Source organism: Gorilla gorilla, chromosome 1 (genome assembly GCF_029281585.2).
Source record: "Gorilla gorilla gorilla isolate KB3781 chromosome 1, NHGRI_mGorGor1-v2.1_pri, whole genome shotgun sequence".
Classification (NCBI taxonomy): domain Eukaryota; kingdom Metazoa; phylum Chordata; class Mammalia; order Primates; family Hominidae; genus Gorilla; species Gorilla gorilla.
Genome location: NC_073224.2, coordinates 216,480,798 through 216,499,722, shown reverse-complemented (window position 1 = coordinate 216,499,722; position 18,925 = coordinate 216,480,798). Strand labels below are relative to the sequence as shown.

General features: G+C 44.0%; 1 protein-coding gene across 8 annotated transcripts in view; it reads right to left on the bottom strand.

The window, feature by feature from the left end:
• The window catches only part of HNRNPR (heterogeneous nuclear ribonucleoprotein R), a 34,200-nt gene extending 26,900 nt beyond the window's left edge, over nucleotides 1-7,300 (bottom strand). For 2 of the 8 annotated variants that reach the window (XM_004024875.5, XM_055387514.2), the window contains exons 1-4: nucleotides 7,172-7,281; nucleotides 3,812-3,977; nucleotides 1,453-1,571; nucleotides 713-820 (exon numbers count right to left, since the gene is read on the bottom strand). In XM_004024875.5, the coding sequence (XP_004024925.1) occupies nucleotides 713-820; nucleotides 1,453-1,571; nucleotides 3,812-3,968 (384 nt within the window). In that variant the 5' untranslated portion in view covers nucleotides 3,969-3,977; nucleotides 7,172-7,281. Of the gene's footprint in view, nucleotides 1-712; nucleotides 821-1,452; nucleotides 1,572-3,811; nucleotides 3,981-6,471; nucleotides 7,113-7,171 lie in introns of those variants that run through there. The other 6 variants (XM_019012508.2, XM_055387490.2, XM_055387518.2 and 3 more) reach the window with 6 other exon arrangements.
• Nucleotides 7,301-18,925: the final 11,625 nt, after the last annotated feature.

Genomic DNA, 18,925 nt, shown 5'->3' with positions numbered 1-18,925 from the left:
TTACAAATAAAGAAACTGAGGTAACTGAATATTCGAAAAGAGGAAAGCAGTTATAACAACTTTTTATCAAGTTATAACCTTTTTATCAAGAGAAAAGAAACAAAGTGGCTGGAAAATAACTGAACCAAGAGACATTACTGGATCAATCCAAGAAATTACCAGCGAAGCATCAATAAATATACGTCATTCATGGCCACAAAAGAGGGAATGAGGAAGAGTATGAATTAGGGCTTTTCATTAAACATGCAACTGAGTGTCGATCCCCAAAATTATCCTTATGTAATTCCTCTAAATTATTTCATTTCTAAACACTAGTTTTGAAAAGTGAAACTTTCAGCCGGGCGTGGTGGCTCACGTCTGTAATCCCAGCACTTTGAAGGCCAAGGTGGGCGGATCACAAGGTCAGGAAATCGAGACCAATCTGGCCAACATAGTGAAACCCTATCTTTCCTAAAAATACAAATAATTAGCTGGGTGTGGTGGTGCATGGCTGTAATCCCAGCTATTTGGGAGGCTGAGGCAGGAGAATGGCATGAACTTGGGAGGTGGAGCTTGCAGTGATCCAAGACTGCGCCACTACTCCAGCCTGGGCAACAGAGCAAGACTCCGTCTCAAAAAAAAAAAAAGTGAAACTTTCTAGGAAACATGGAAAGAGGCATTTGACCTCATCATTAAATGCAATTTCATTACAACTACCCAAGTCAAGTTTTACCTTGATCTTCGCTTCATCAGGTCCCTTTGTGGACTCTTGCACCTTGCTCCCCTGTTTCTCTCTCTGCCTGTAGGTCTTCATAACTCCACATAAAAATGCACTTTTGTTCTAGAACAGACAAGTAATTCAATAAAAAGAATCACCAAAAATATCTGAAGGGTCAGATACATAATTAAATTTAAATTTCAGAAAACTAGGCTTTTAACAAAAGATTTACTGATTCATTCAACAAGTATTTGCTGAGTGGTTACTATGTGCCAGAGATTGGAGCAGACAGCAGTAAGGCAGTATAGACCTCAGGGAGCTTACCTTCTACCCTGGGAAAACACAGTCTTCCACTTGTTGATATGTGACTGCATCTAGACTGTCTTTGCCAGATGTCGGAAACTATTCCTCCCACCTACATTTTCCTCCAAGATAATAAAACAGGATCAAATAACCCCCAAATGTTAAAAAGCTGAGTAACATGTAAAAACCTATAGTAACAACCATAAAAACTTGGCTTTAATTTTAAGTTTTTAAAATAACTTACTGCACAAGGGGGTGGGAGGAAACTTTTGCTTTATACTTGGGCTTCTGAAACTCTGCCACAAGCAGATCTTTTTTTCCTTTAAACTAATTTTTTAAAAGAAGAGGTAGTCGCAAACAAAAAAATACCATTTCTCCATAGGAAAAAAAGTAATAGTAAAATAATTTCAGATTACTAATTGTTCAAAGACATTTCTGAGTAACGACCTTACCTGAACATGTGATAAGTCACTTTCCTTGAACTGCTGTAGTACAGACAGAGCTCCTTCTTCATTAAATTCCCTGAGAGCATCAATTGCTCTTTCATCAAGATCGACATAAGCTACCAATCCTAAAAATTAAATTGAAAGGGGTAACGTTATTGCAACAAAAGGGGTAATCTAAGCTCTACTGATGTTTAATCAAGAATTGTTACATTCGATACGATCACTAACAAACTGTATTTTCATTTAACTATATGCATATACGCAGCTATCCAAATACTACATAGAAAGGTCCAGGACAAATATGAAAATAAAGATAAAATGTCAACAACCAAAAACATGAATTTCAATCTCCATATCCACAAACCTCCCCCGCCAAATCCTAACATCCATTTCCCACTCCCCCAAAGGTATTAGTCTTGAAAGTTAAATCTGACATACATACTGTATTACAGATTATGCATTAATACAACAAATTTTGGTTTATATTAGAGTGATAAGAATACATTGCGTTTTCCAAGGATAAACCTTCAAATTACAGACGGTTACAGTTGATGCTAACCACCTAAGAGGTGGAGGAAAATCTGAAAACAAATTTTACTAAGTAATTCTTTCCACTCTCCAAAAAGTGTCAAAAGGCTTTCCCTCCTGAACACCAAAGATAAACTGAAATGCATTTGTTTATCTGAGCATCCACTTTGCTGCAGTCAGAATGTGGAAAGGCATAATTTTAAACTTCTACAAATGCAAGTGCAGCTTGATTAATCAATTCTGAAAGTCATACTTTAAGGCATTCTTTGTTCTTCTGAAGTGACAAGCTGAGATTTAAAAGATGCTGTGGCATTCACATTGACTGTCAAGAACGACAATCTTTTTCAAATGGCAATAAAGACTTTATGGTCTTACAAGTAAACTTGACAGAAAATATATACACTGCATTTCATATATGTAGTATATTCAACTGCACACAGAACATCTACTAAGTTTAAAATATAATTTCTTAAGTCTGTTAAGTGTCATATTTATATATGGAATATATTTCAGAATTGATCCAAGGTAAAATGGAAGTATTTCGTAGATTAAAACCCCCAAGTTCATATGAACACGAAAAGTGACTCCATTTTCATAAAGCTAAAAAGAACTTTATTCCATATAGTAAATTTTAAATAAATGTAATGCCACTTTCAAAGTTACTTTTTAAAAAAGTTGCCATGATTTGTTTCAAAAGCTCGAAATGAGCATGTGTAAATAACTGGAGCTGCCTCACTTGAATATTCCATACCACCACCCAAAGCCACAACTCAGGACACCCATCAATCCATTTTGTCAAACCAAGTCTACGCCCAAACCATCAGCCTCTCATCAATAACAAAACACTCTACAAGAGAGCATCTCTAAGCAGATCACTGCCAATTCTCTATGGCAGAATGTCACAGAAAGTTCCTGAGGACTGATTTTCAAATGCGACCATGACCCAGGAGTCATTTTTATAAGTCATTTTAATGTCTAAAATTATGCTAAGCTTCCCAGATTTAAAAATTTTTTAAGGACAAAAAAAAAACAGCTATTTGTTACTACTGTACTTAAGACACATTTGTGAGTGAGACAATTCAATTCTCTCTCAGAATCTGAATAGGCACACACAACACAGAGGAAGAAAGTTTCCATCTATGTCCCCAACGGAGGAGGACACATTCATTTATGAACAACGCTCCCTAAGGGTAAATATTTCTCTCCCTCTTCAAAACTTCAAACCACTTACAACCAACTATATTAAGATGTTCAAATTTGCTTAAGCACTTAACCATGGCACTTCTGGATTAAAAAAAAAAAAAAAAAAGAAGCAGCTGTTACAAACCAAACACTTCCAAATTACGGAGAGATGTGGATTTCTATTAGAAACTAGACAAGCCACAAACTCTCGAGGAGTCTGACATTTATTATGGCTTCAGACGATACAGCTATCCTCTTATTATGCCACCTAATCAGACCTAAGCTGATTTAACAATCACTTTAAGAAGGTAAAAGTAGAAAAGCAAAAGCAAAATGATGACTGATTTCGATTAAGAAAAAAATGTAAAATTTGGTATGCAGAAACATACATTTTTATGGGTGGTAAATCTAAGACAAATCGATGTGCTGTTCTGAAACAACTAAGACTGCATATTCAACACTAAGAAGGCTTCAAAATAATGAAATAAGAGTATCAAAGTCAAACCCAATATGCCTTCAATGAAGGGAAAGTAACAAACATTCAGCTCTACAGATCAGAAACAATAAGTATTATTTAACCTTAAAAATCTATAAAATTCAAAGTGGTTTGCCCTCACTTTCATAACCAGTCAGAAACAAGAAATGCATATTATACCTGTCTGAAATATTTCATCAAGTCTTTCTGCCACCTTCTGTGGGAGGCCTGCCTCTATCAGTGTCTTGTAGTGTTCTGTGTGAGTTACACTGGAAGTATCCATTGGTTCTTCCTCTTCTTTTAACTGTACCGCATTACCATTCACCTGATTAGCCATTTTATTATGCTGCTGGAAAAAATTCAGGAGCTATATTACATTAAGCCAGAAATAACTAGTTTGTAGGACAATGCATGATTTATCTAAACTAATTTGTATACATGCTGCTAATAACCTCTATCAAAATAATAATTTATTCCTCCTGTGATGTATCTGACCTAAATTGGCAATAATAATCCTGTAAAACCATAGAAAATGTACATGGAAGCATTAGATCTTTAAGGAACTTCATGTACACCGGGTAAAATAAAGGCTTTAATTTACTGAAGGTAGAATTGCTGATTAACAAAAGCAGCTGTTCTGTCCTGGTGAAAAGATCAAAATCACTACAAAATCCTTTACTAAAAAGCCCCTCAGCTCTCGGGTCTTACACAGTTTTAAAAAGTTTTGTTTTAAAAACAGAATAAACACCCACAGACCACTTAATCAAGATTTAAGGACTTTCAAATTTTCCTGGCTCTGCTTCAAATACAGTTATCGGTGTGAAATAAGTGCCCTGTTTTCTCTAGTTCAACATGCTGGTGGTTTGGGTTTTCTCCACCTAACAATACAAAACGAAAACAAAAAAAAACCAACTTGACATTAATTTTTGTTCTAAGATTAATTCGCTATTCCCACAGATTTAAAAGAAAAAATGACCAAGTTTAAAAGCGAAACAATTGTTTTCAGTCCAAATAAAATACTAAGTGAGCTATAGTTTAGGTTGCTTCTTAAAAAAAAAAAATGAGTACATGTTGAAATTTTCATATCAGTAAAATAAAGATGTAAAAACATACTGAAGAATGGACAACTTCTTCCAAATATTTCAAAAACCGTTACCTAATTAGGCTAAACTTCAGCCAGATTTCTCAGATTAACCTATCAAAAATAATTTTGTACATTCAGCCTGTAGGTAATGCTGAAATGGACTGACTCCCTGAAAAGAGAGAGTAAACAATAAACCATACAAGGCCAGTCTGTATACTGCCTCAAAAGACAGGGAATTAAAGTGCATTTGTCTGTGGTGAAATTATAATGTGATGAAGATAATAGGCAGCAGAACAAGACATTGCAACACATACTAAATAAAAGACATAAAGGTGGATCTCAAGAAAAAGCCTACTTTTCTTGATGAAACTCAAGATACCTAGTCATCTATAAAGAAAATACAAGTCTCCTACAAAAGTACTAAGACACATAAGATAACCACACTTCCCGACAGCTTATCGAACATTGTGCAAATGCACCAGGTGCAGTTTTCTGGCTTAAAACAACTTCTTTTCATTTCAAAGTCCACTGATACTTAGTTGAAGTTAACGAAAGAGGGAGGAAGACCAAGAGGGGAAGGAGGTAACAGAGAGTAGGAAGAAGAAGAAAATGCAAAGGGTTACTCTGAAAATGAGATAAACATGACTCCTCACAATTACAAAACACTATTAAGACTCGATAGCCCTTAATAGACGCAGACTGTGGTTAAATTCTGGGTGGATGTTTCTCAAGACAAGCTTCAAATTCTGATGAACTAGCAAAAACGGAAACATTCGAAATGTCACACTTTTGATCAAGAAACTGTATTGTGTGAGATGAATACGTTTACTGATTAACACAACCTATTTCTATAAAGATGCATCCTAAAACACAAAATCTCCTTGCGAACACAAGGTTCTGTTTTCCCATGCTCCCCCATCCCCACATACTACCTTAAGATCATCAGAACTCAAAAGTTCTCAGTATCACAAGACCCTTACAGCATTGCACCTAGGAATACTATTAGTCACAGAAAAGAGGCAAATTTTTAACAGAAAAGTTCAATGAACATCTGTTAAGGTGGGGTTTTTAAGTATGTGTAAAGCAAAAAGACAAGTTGTGTATTAAGTACAAGACAGAAATATTTATGCCTACCATTTCATTGCAAAGGCTCTACAAGTTGATACTGAAATTGGTTAAAATTTTCGAAAAAAGTTTGTAAATTTTAACAAAAAAACCGTAAAATAATTAGATTCCAGAAAATAAAACCTTCGGATCAAGGAAAGCCCTCTCTCTTCAAGCCAAATACAAAGTGCTCATTTTAAAAAGACTTTTTATGTCATATGAGACCATTTGAAACTCATGTCAATTCAACACAATGCCACACAGCCAAACCATATTTCTGGATGCAGCAAATATACTAACGTGACTGGAGTCATTTGATCTAAACATTTTTGCAAAAAAAAAAAGGAGACATTTAAAGATTTAAAAGGGCTGCTGGGAGATTCGGGATGTCAGCACTAACTCCTCCCTGACTTTTTCTGAACCTCTCTGTGCAAATTCTTCATATTAAGAGACGGGCTTTAAAAGAACCAACGAAATGAGACTAACGGTTATCTCATGGCTTAGGAGTGTCGAGCTCTCATCCTACGACTGACTCATGAGACATCAATTCAGCCACTTGAGGACTGCAAAAATCTCAAGCAGGTAGTGTGAAAGGACTGAACCTTCCAAGAAGCCCTGGGCTTTTTTAAAAATTTGGCAATACGGCCACTACCGTATAAGAAAAAGGATCGCCTTTCCAATTTGGTGCGCCTCTGACAGTCTCAGAATTATCCATTTCAGGCGCCGCTTGGAGCCTAAGTTCTACGGCCTCTAGTAGTCATTTTTTCCTTCAAATCTCAGCCCGCGGCATGCAGAATGTGGGAGGGGAGGGAGGCTTCCCACACAAATCGGCCTTTCGGTTTCTGCTCACACAAAACTTTTCTCCCGGCTCAGATAACCCTGGGATCTGCACCCCGCCTTCCGCCCCCCACCCCCATCCCCTCAGGCCCGTCCGGATCATCAGCACATCCCTCTCGGGCTAGGCCGGCCGCGGCGGGAGCGAAGCGGATCCGGCGGTGAGAAGCGGCAGGGCCGCGGGCGCCTCAGGCCCTTCGCGGGGTCCGGCCGCATGGAGCAGCGAGCGGAGGCGGGAAAAGCACGGCCGGCCCCAGCAGGCCGCGCGGAGAGCGCCCGGCGGGCCGAACAGCGGGCTAGAGGGGCGGGGGGAGGAAGAGCGAGGGCGAGAAGCGTTTCGGCCGGGCTAGGCCCACAGCCGCGCGGCCGGACTAGACCGAAGCCGCCCCCAGCCCGTCCCCACCCCCACCCCGGGGCCTCGGAGCGCAAACGAAACGGGACCAGGCACGGAGCCCGGGCTGAGTCGGGTCGGATCGGGGCTCCCGGCCCCTCCCCCCACGGGCCGGCGCGAGACTCACCAGGGCAGAGCGGGGGCCGGCAGCCGGGCCCGTGAGAATCAGCGCGAGGCGCTTTGAAAACGACTAGAAATGGCGCGCGCGCCACCCCCTCCCCCCCTCATGGACTGAGACGCGATCCCGGCAGCACGCGGGGTTTCCCGGAACTGCTTCCAGGGACTCCGAGCTACGGGGCAATCGCTTGGCGAGGCGGCCTGACAGGCAGCTCAGACGACCAGTAGTATCCAGGCAAAACGGACCACGCCGGACGACTCGAGAGCCAATCGATGAAGCTGCCGGCTGAACCAATGAGGGTGCTCAGCGCCGCTGGCTGGGGCGCCTCCGGGGCGGGGGCAGGCACACAAAGGGGTCTGTGGTGGAAGCCCTTGGTGGCTGCGAGGCTTGGGGGCACTGGGTCCTGGGTGGACGAAGCTCCTCCCTCTTCGTCTGCCGCCGAGGCGAGGCCGAAAATCTAGGCCTCGCGCCGCGTGGCCGCCTCCGGAGCCCCGCCCCCTACGGTCAGCGCTGGCCCAGCTCCGCCATGGCGCTTGCGTCCCGCCACCGGCCGCCCTTAGCCCCCGAGTCCTCCCTCGCATCCCCGCGGCCGGCGTTCGCCCCAGACACGGCCGTAGCCACGCGTTCGGGCCTCTTTCGGTCATCTTTTCGCCTCTAGTGAGCACACGATTTAAGGATGATTTGGCTCGTCATTTTGCTGAGGATTTTGTCTAGATAATCATTCCTTGGAACGATGGGAGAAATGCCTCTTTCCCTCCCTGGCTGCCGTCCACACATCGTTGGTGGCAGACTGTGAGGGAAATCGTTAAAATGACTCAAAAGCAATGTGTAACACAAGTGATAGAGCAGGGAGCTTTTCCCCACAGGGTTTGGAGCTACTTGATATTCATAAAATAAAGCAGCTATATACATCTCTGAAGCCAAAAGAGCCATGCAGGGGAAAGGGGTAATTCCCAAAGGACACTATAATTCTTGTTAGTCCTAAACTTATTTCTCACCTGCCATTCCTACTGATTTGTTCCCTGTCCTTAGTCCAAACCTGTCTCGTCTCACAGAAACCTTCCGAACTCACTTCTGTGATGCAAGCCCTTTTTTCCCAACCCCAAACTCCAATGCCCACCCTTAGGAAGTGGAGGAAGTCAAGCAGTGGTCTGCAGGATTTCCAGATGCACTCAAGGATGATTAAATTTCTCAGAACCTACAAACCTAGATTTAATTATTGAAAACGGGCAGGGCGCGGTAGCTCATGCCTGTAATCCCAGCACTTTGGGAGGCCGAGGCGGGTGTATCGGTCAGAAGTTCGAGACCAGCCTGATCAACATGGTGAAACCCTGCCTCTACTAAAAATACAAAAATTAGCCCGGTGTGGTGGCACGTGCCTGTAAACCCACCTACTCCGGAGGCTGAGGCAGAAAAATCGCTTGAACCCGGGAGGCGGAGGTTGCAGTCAGCCAATATCGCACCACTGCACTCCACCCTAGGCAACAACAGCGAAACTCCGTCTTAAAAAAAAAAAAAGAAAAAGAAAAATATTGAAAACGACTACTATGTGCCCAGTACCAAGTTAAATCTCTGGGTAGATCCAAGTTTTGTGTTATGGGGTGTGAGATTTACAGAAATGCTGGGAGTCTTAGGCCGGGCGCGGTGGCTCACGCTTGTAATTCCAGCACTTAGGGAGGCCGAGGTGGACGATCACTTGAGCACAGGAGTTCGAGACCAGCCTGGCCAACATAGTGAAACCCCGTCTCTACTAAAAATACACAAATTAGCCGAGCGTGGTGGCGCGTGCATGTAATTCCAGCTACTTGAAAGGCTGAGGCAGGAGTATCGCTTGAACCCGGGAGGCGGAGGTTGCAGTAGCCGGGATTGCGCCATTGCACTCCAACCTGGGCGACAAGAGTGAAACTCCTTCTAGAAAGAAAGAGAGAAAGACAGAGAGAGAGAAGAAAAGGAAAGAAAAGGAAAAGAAAGGAAGAAGGAAAGAAAGAGAAATGTTGGGAGTCTTTAAGAAAAATCATATTAAATGACGAATACAAATTTAGGAACAGAGTCTTGGAAGGGCATTGTAAAAGTGAGGGAGGACCCCGAAGCTTAACTTTTATTTTTTTTAATAGAGACACGGGAGGTGCGGAGGGAATCTCGCTATGTTGCGCAGGCCGGTCTTGGCCGGTCTTGAACTCCTGGCCTCAAATGATCCTTCTGCTTCGGCCTCCCAAAGTGCTGAGATTACAGGCGCCCAGCCTGAAGCTTAAATTTTACTAGCTTCACATAAATCTGCTTCTAGCGCCATAATTCTTAACCTATTTTGTGCCATTTGGAAGTCTGGTAAAAGCTATGAATCTCTTCTCAGTTTTTAAATGCATGAAACAAAATACAGAGCAATACAAAAGAAACCATTTATATTGAAATACAATTAGGAAGTATATTTTAAAACACATTCGTGATATAGTAAGGTTTTACTTTTTTATTTTTTATTTTTTATTTATTTTTATTTATTTATTTATTTATTTGAGATGGAGTCTCGCTCTGTCGCCCAGGCTGGAGTGCAGTGGCGCAAACTCGGCTCACTGCAAGCTCCGCCTCCCGGGTTCATGCCATTCTCCCGCCTCAGCCTCTCGACTAGCTGGGACTATAGGCGCCTGCCATCATGCCCGGCTAATTTTTTTTTTTTTTTTTTTTTTTTTTTTTTTTAGTTGAGACGGGGTTTTCACCGTGTTAGCCAGGATGGTCTTGATCTCCTGACCTCATGATCCGCCCGCCTCGGCCTCCCAAAGTGCTGGGATTACAGGCATGAGCCACCGCACCCAGCTTACTTTTTAATTTTTTTTTTTGAGACAGAGTCTAGCTGTGTCGCCCAGGCTGGAGTGCAGTGGCGCAATCTCGGCTCACTGCAAGCTCCGCCTCCCGGGTTCACGCCATTCTTCTGCCTCAGCCTCCCGAGTAGCTGGGACTACAGGCGCCAGCCACCACGCCCAGCTAATTTTTTGTATTTTTAGTAGAGATGGGGTTTAACCGTGTTAGCCAGGATGGTCTCGATCTCCTGACCTCGTGATTCGTCCGCCTCAGCCTCCCAAAGTGCTGGGATTACAGGCGTGAGCCACCGCACCCGGCCCAGCTTTTACTTTTTAATTTTTTTTTTTTTTTAAACATGTGCTCACTTTATCACCCAGGCTGGAGTGCAATGGTGCAATCTGGGCTCACGGCAACCTCTGCCTCCAGGGCTCAAGCGATCCTCTGACCTCAGCTTCCCCAGTGGCTTGTAGGAACTACAAGCGCTGGCCACCGCTCTGGGCTAATTGTTGCTTTTTTTTTTTTTTTTTTTTTCCTTTTTCTCAGAGATGGGGTTTCACCATGTTACCCAGGCAGGAACTTTTTCTTTATTAACACAATAACTATTAAGATCTTAGAGCAGGTCTAATAACTACAGAAATTGTAGAGTGATATTTCAAGAAATCCATGAGTAGTAAAGTGATATGAAAATGATTTCTATTGGTGACAGAGGGAAAGCTGTTACTAATTCTACTGTGATATGTTGTCTACATTCACAATGGGGAAAAATGCTAAATTTCAGTTAGATGTTAGAGAAAACAAAGATGTAATTTTTTTTCCCCATCCAAGTTAAAGTACTCCTTACTTCCATTCAGAGACTCCTTCAAGTCCATTTATGAGAACCCGTGGGTCAGATATGTAATTTTTTTTTTTGAGACAGTCTCACTCTGTGGCCCATACTGGAGTGCAGTGGTGCAATCTCAGCTCAATGCAACTTCCACCTCCCGGATTCAAGCGATTCTCCTGCCTCAGCGCCCCAAGTAGCTGGGATTACAGATGCCTGCCATGACATCTGGCTAATTTTTGTATTTTTAGTAGAGGCGGGGTTTCACCATGTTGTCCAGGCTGGTCTCAAACTCCTGACCTCAAATGATCTGCCCACCTCGGCCTCCCAAAGTGTCGGGATTACAGGTGTGAGCCACCGCACCTGGCCTAGATATGTAATTTAAAATGATTCTATCACCCAGTATTTTCTGGGATAATATTTCAAATGTTCTGCTATGTAGTCATCAAAGGTATACTCCACATTTCAGACCATATATCTTGATTTTTTTTACTTGGAAAGAAAATTATTGTATAGATACAGATATTCATGAATTCAATATTCCACAAATATATATTGCATGCCTCTATATAAAAATCATGGAGTTCGCCAGCACGGTGGCTCATGTCTGTGGTCCCAACACTTTGGGAGTCCAAGGCAGGCAGATCACCTGAGGTCGGAAGTTCAAGACCAGCCTGACCAACATGGAGAAACCCGGTCTCTACTACAAACAGAAAAATTAGCTGGGCATGGTGGCGCATGCCTGTAATCCCAGCTACTCAGGAGGCTGAGGCAGGAGAATCACTTGAACCCGGGAGTCAGAGGTTGCGGTGAGCTGAGATCGCGCCATTGCACTCCAGCCCGGGCAACAAGAGTGAAACTCCAACTCAAAAAAAAAAAAATCATGGAGTTAAGAGTAGAGAAAGCCAGGCGCAGTGGCTCATGCCTGTAATTCCAGCACTTTGGGAGGCCGAGACAGGTGGATCATGTGGTCAAGAGATCTAGACAATTCTAGCCAATATGGTGAAACCCCATCTCTACTGAAAATACAAAAATTAGCTGGGCATGGTGGCGCACGTCTGTAGTCCCAGCTACTTAGGAGGCTGAGGCAGTAGAATCGCTTGAACCCAGGAGGCAGAGGTTGCAGTGAGCCAAGATCACGCCACTGCATTCCAGCCTGGCGACAGAGCAAGACTCCATCTCAAAAAAAAAAAAAAGCCAGGCACGGTGGCTCATGCCTGTAATCCCACCACTTTGGGAGGCTGAGGCGGGAGGATTGTTTGTGTTCAGGTGTTCAAGACCAGCCCAGGCAACATGCTGAAACCCCGTCTCAACAAAACTTGCAAAAATTAGCCGGCTGTGGTGGCACATGCCTATAGTACCAGCTACCCAAGAGGCTGAGGTAGGAGGATCACTTGAGACTGGGAGGTGGAGGTTGCAGTGAGCAAGTGAATGCACCACTGCACTCCAGCCTGGGCAACAGAATGAGATCCTGTCTTAAACATAAATAAATAAACAAACAAACAAATAAATAACCTAGGGAATATAAAATGAATAAAACACAATCCCTGTCCTCCATCCTAGGTGAGAGGTAGGACAAGTATAAACATTTAAAAAAAAATGGGGGCTGGGTGCGGTGGCTCATACCTGTAATCCCAGCACTTTGGGAGGCCGAGGCAGGTAGATTGCCTGAGGTCAGGAGTTCGAGACCAGTCTGGCCAACATGGTGAAACTCTGTCTCTACTAAAAATACAAAAAATACAAAAAAATAAAATTAACTGGGTGCGGTGGCATGCACCTGTAATCCCAGCTACTCAGGAGGCTGAGGCAGGGGAATTGCTTGAAGCAGGGGGATAGAGGTTGCAGTGAGCTGAGATCGTGTCACTGCACTCGAGCCTGGGCAACAGAGTGAGACTCCATCTCAAGAAAAAAAAAATGGGTTGCTAAGGGAAGCTCCAGCTATACCCATAATTTCTGAAATTAGGTAACATAGTGCAACCAGGCCCTTCTGCATCTCTTCCCTGTTACAGACCAAACCTGTTGTCTGAGCTGGTATATCAATGAATATACTTTTGCTTCTTATAACAATTATAGGGGCCAGGCATGGTGGCTTATGCCTGTAATCCCAGCACTTTGGGAGGCCGAGGTGGGCAGATGTCCTGAGCTTAGGAGTTTAAGACCAGCGTGGGCAACATGGTGAAACCCCATTTCTACAAAAAAATACAAAAATTATGGCTCACACCTGTAATCCCAGCACTTTGGGAGGCTGAGTCAGGTGGATCACCTGAGGTCAGGAGTTCGAGACCAGCTTAGTCAACATGGCAACATGGTGAAACCCCATTTCTACAAAAAAATACAAAAATTATGGCTCACACCTGTAATCCCAGCACTTTGGGAGGCTGAGTCAGGTGGATCACCTGAGGTCAGGAGTTCGAGACCAGCTTAGTCAACATGGCAAAACCTTGTCTCTACGAAAAATTAGCTGGGCATGGTGGCTCACACCTGTAGTTCCAGACACTCGGGAGGCTGAGGCGCGAGAATCACTTGAACCTGAGAGGTAGAGATTGCAGTGAGCCGAGATTGCGTCACTACACTCCAGCTTGGGCAGCAGAGCAAGACTCTACCTAAAACAAAACAAAACAAACAAAAAACGAAGAAACAAAAAAAAACTAGAATCATTTTTATTATTTTAAAACACTTTGCAAAATGGTGGAGTTCCAACTAAGACTGACCAGCACTTAAGCTGTTTGTCTTTCATTTATACCTCCTAAAATGATGCTTCTTTTACAAAAATAAAATGCCATGTGGATGACTTGCAAATGGCTTATAGTTAGCTTACCTCAAGATCTTATTGCAGTGCCTGCCTTATCATTATTTTTTTAATAATTTTTTTTTTGAGACGGAGTCTTGCTCTGTCACCTACGCTGGAGTGCAGTGGCACAATCTAGGCTCACTACAACCTCCACCTCCCAGGTTCAAGCGATTCTCTTGCCTCAGCCTCCTGAGTAGCTGGGATTACAGGCACCCACCATCATGCCCAGCTAATTTTTGTATTTTTGTAGAGATGGGCTTTCACCATGTTGGCCAGGCTGGTCTTGAACTCCTGACCTCAGGTGATCTGCCCTCCTTGGCCTCCCAAAGTGCTGGGATTAGAGGCGTGAGCCACCATGCCCAGCTTTATCATCATTTTTATAGCATTTTTTCTTCTGAAGATTATCCTTGAGCTGGTCTATTGAATGCCCTTCTAGTTCTCAAATGTATCAAAGGCATTTTAAAATGAAAAGAAAGTGTATTTCCATTTTAGTGGCACTATTGCTACCATTTTTGAGCTCCTACTGTGTGTCGAGTGTTCCACATATGCTATCGCTGATCCTTATATGGAACCTGCAACCTCAGTAATATTATCCCATTTTATTGAGGAAATAGGCTTACAGAGATTGAAATGTTCGCTTAAAGGCACACCACACTCCTGAACCAAGACTCAAACACATGTCGTCTGTGTAACTCCAAAGCTACTTTACCGAGCAACTTTTCAATTATTGTCTCAGTGTTGGCAGATTCTTCTCTTGAAGGTACCAGTCAAGTAATCACATAGGTGGCCAGGAGTGGTGGCTCACATCTATAATCCCAGCACTTTGGGAGGCTGAGGCAGGTGGATTGCTTGAGTGCAGGAGTTTGAGACCAGCCTGGGCAACATAGTGAAACGCCATCTCTACAAAAACTACAAAAAATTAGCTGGGTGTGGTGGCACACAACTGTAGCTCCAGCTACCTGGGAGGCTGAGGTGGGAGGATCACCTAGCCTGGGGAGGTCAAGGCTTCAGCAAGTCGCGTTTGCACCACTGCAATTGGCCCTGTCTCAAAAAAAAAAATCGTCTGTTTGATCTGATGAATAAGTTAGAAAACACTAGTTAGGGACCAAAGCCAACTGTGATATAATGAGTTCTCACATTTACCTTGTGTGGTTTGCAAATTGGCCTTATAACACAATTTAAACTTGTTCTGAGAAATGAACAGTGCAAGAATAAAATTGTAGCCTCACAAGGTCTCAACTTTGGAAAGCAACACCCGTTTGGGTAGATTTGTTAGAAAAGAACATGTCTTGGCCAGGCACAGTGGCTCACTGCTGTAATCCCAACACTTCGGGAGGCCTAGGAAGATGGATCTCATGAGGCCAGGAGTTAGAGACCAGCCTGGCCAACATGGTGAGACCCTGTCTCTACTAAAAATGCAAAAATTAGCTGGGTGTGGTGGTGCCTGCCTGTAATCCCACCTGTAATCCAGTGATAGAGCAAAACTCTGTCTCAAAAATAAATAAATAAACAAATAAAAATAAGTCCTGTTAGGATTGTTAAATCTAATTTAAGAGGGCTGAACACTCAGTCACAACATTGTCTCATTCCTGTTGTGTGGAATTCCCTGGCAACTCTTCACCAGGACTTTGGTGCACCCACTCACTGACAGTAAACTCTGCAGCCTTTTTCTTTTAAGCCAGGTTCTCACTCTAGTCTGTTGCCCAGACTGGAGTGCAGTGGCACCATCATGGCTCACTGCAGCCTTTACCTCCTGGGCTCAAGTGATCCTCCTGCCTTGGCCTCCCAAAGTGCTGGGATTACAGGCCTGAGCCTTTAAAAAGTCTGCAGGTGGCTGGGCGTGGTGACTCATGCCTGTAATCCCAGCACTTTGGGAGGCTGAGGTGGGAAGATCACTTGAGTCCAGGAGTTCAAGGCTGCAATAAGCCTTGATTGTACCACTGCAGCCTGGGTGACAGAGTGAGTCCCTGTTTCAAAAGAAGGGGGGGAGGGGGGAAGGGAGAAAGAGGCAACAGCAACAGCTGCAGCCTAATTCCATCAGTTGAATTCTAGGAGACTTGTACATAACTCCATTGAGTTCTCATTATTATCAGGCTTCCCTATAGACAGACAGAAGAGCCACATGCTGCAAATCTTTGGTGGAGGTGTTGCTGTGAGGTTTTCACTAAAATCTGGTAGAAATCTAAGATAAGTATTATTACTCATATTCAAATATACAAGTTGAATATACAGTTCCACAATTCAGATTCTGCCGGGATTGTGAGTCCTGTTCCCAATATCAGTGTAGTGTCATGGAGTAATTATAGCATTCAGTATAACTTGCATATGTTTTGAAAATTCAATAAAACAATAAGAATTGGTTATAAATAGATTGTGGATATAACTAAATTCTCACTACCCTAAAGTTAAAATATCCATTAGAGGCTGGGTGGCTCACGCCTGTAATCCCAGCACTTTGGGGGGCCGAGGTGGGCGGATCACGAGGTCAGGAGATCCAGACCATCCTGGCTAATACAGTGAAACCCCGTCTCTACTAAAAATACAAAAAATTAGCCGGGCGTTGTGGCGGGCGCCTGTAGTCCCAGCCACTTGGGAGGCTGAGGCAGGAGAATGGCGAGAACCCGGGAGGCAGAGCTTGCGGTGAGCCAAGATCACGCCTCACGCCACTGCACTCCAGCCTGGGCGACAGAGCAACACTCCATCTCAAAAAAAAAAAAAAAAAATCCATTCGAGGAGGGGGCAAGTGCTCTCTAATTATCATTAATGATAACAACACCTTGCACTTAACAGTTTTCCCCTGTAAATGAGTTTCAAGTACTGTATCTCATGAGATATCTCTGCTGCATTTGAACATCTTAAACTGTGCCATGACCTTGGCTTGTGACTCTCCTCTCCTGGTTCTTCTCCGGACCCTGTAATACGTCCTTGTAGGTCCTCTCCTCTGCCTATCATTATCTGTTGGTGTTCCCAGGACTTCATCCCTGACAACTGTTCTCACATTGTGCCACGGTCATCTCATTCACTTGCATGGTTTCACTACTACTACCATCTCCGTGCAGATACTAGCTATTCCCATCTCTCTTTTTTTTTTCCTTGTGTGTATTTATTTTTAATACAGGGTCTTGTCACCCAGGCTGGAGTGCAATAGCACAATCTCTGCTCACTGCAACCTGTCTCCCAGGCTCAAGTGATCCTCTCACCTCAGCCTCTCAAGTAGTTGGGATTACAGGCGTGTGCCACCATGCCCAGCCAATTTTTCAAAAAAAATTTTTTTGTAGAGATGGGGTTTTACCATGTTGTCCGGGGTGGTTTCAAACTCCTGGGCTCAAGCAACCCACCCTCCTTGGCCTTCCAAAGTGCTGAGATTACAGGTGTGAGCCACTGTGCCCGGCCTATTCCCTATTTTTTTTTTTTTTTCTTTTAGCGAAGTTTCGCTCTTGCTGCCCAGGCTGGAGTGCAATGTGCAATGACCTGATCTCGGCTCACTGCAACCTTCGCCTCCCAGGTTCAAGCGATTCTCCTGCCTTAGCCTCCCAAGTAGCTGGGAATACAGGCATGTGCCACCATGCCCAGCTAATTTTGTATTCTTAGTAGAGACGGGGTTTCTTCATGTTGGTCAGACTGGTCTAAACTCCCGACCTCAGGTGATCCGCCCGCCTCGGCCTCCCAAAGTGCTGGGATTACAGGCGTGAGCCACTGCTCCCGGCCTCCCATTTATTTATAGTACCACGTTTGGTCCTGAGCTCTGGATTCATATTTCCAACTGCCTGCTGGGCATATGAATACATGCTTGGATGTAACAGTTTCCTCAAACTAAATGACTATAAGATGATTTTTATCTCCTACCGTGTGATCCTTTCCTCACTGAGCCCCACTCATAGCGACCCCCTGGTGGTGGTTTCTCCAGCATACCAACTGCTGCTTCAGCATCTTCACATTTGCTCTTCAATAAACTGAGTAGTTAGAACACTTACCCCACATATCCTGATGTCTTAGTCAGAGATATGCTCAAACGCCACCTCTTTAGAGAGGTTTTCCATGACCACTTCCTCTAAAAGCAGTCTCTTTTATTTGTCTTCATTATGCTTGCTACCAGCTAACATTATACATGTCTTTGTTTATTGTCCCTCTCCCCAGAAAATAGAAATTCAACAAGGGCAGAATCTTTGTCTCATTCGGTTTTATACCAGGCACATAGGTTGGTGCTCAATGAATTTTTTTATATTATTTTTTTATTTTTATTTTTATTTATTTATTTTTTTGAGACTGTTGCCCAGGCTGGAGGGCAGTGGTGCAATCTCGGCTCACTGCAATCTCCACCTCCTGGGTTCAAGTGACCCTCCCACCTCAGCCTCCCGAGTAGCTGGGACTACAGGCATGTGCCACCATGCCCAGCTAATTTTTTTGTAGTTTTAGTAGAGACGGGGTTTCACCATGTTTGTCAGGCTGGTCCCAAACTCCTGACCTCGTGATTTGCCCACCTTGGCCTCCCAAAGTGCTGGGATTACGGGCATGAGCCACTGCGCCCGGCTTTTTTTTTTTTTTTTTTTTTTTTTTGAGACGGAGTCTCGCCCTGTCACCCAGGCTGGAGTACAGTGGCCCAATCTTGGCTCACTGCAACCTCCGCCCCCCAGGTTCAAGCGATTCTCCGGCCTCAGCCTCCCGAGTAGCTGGGATTATAGATGCCCACCACCGCACCCAGCTAATTTTTGTATTTTTAGTAGAGATGGGGTTTCACCGTGATGGCCAGGCTGGTCTCAAACTCCTGACTTCAGGTGATCCATCTGCCTCAGCCTCCCAAGGTGATGGGATTACAGGCATGAGCCAGAACGCCCGGCGGTGCTCAATGAATTTTTGTTAAGTGACTTCATTTACTTGTAATCTTTATCCCCAATCCCAGACTCCTCCTCTTTGCATGTTCTGGTTCCTTTAATAGCATACTCTGCTGAGTGCATTGGTTCATTCCTGTAATCCCAGCACTTTGGGAGGCTGACGCAGGAGGATCCCTAGAGCCCAGGAGTTCAACACCAGCCTGGGCAACATAGGGAGACCCCGCCCCTACAAATAATAAAAAACAAAATTAGCTGGGCATGGTGGTGCATGCCCGTGGTCCTAGCTACTGGGAAGGCTGAGGTAAGAGGATCCCTTTAGCCCAGAAGGTTGAGGCTGCAGTGAGCTGTGTTTGTGCCACTGCACTCCAGCCTGGGTGACAGAGTGAGAGTCTTTACCTCAGCTTTACCTGGAGGATCTTAGATGGGTCACATTACTTCTGGAAGCCTTCTTCCTCTTTCCAGAAGGCCTCACCAGATGCACTAATGACAGAATTTCTACAGTTCTTTTAATGAGTACCGGCCGGGCG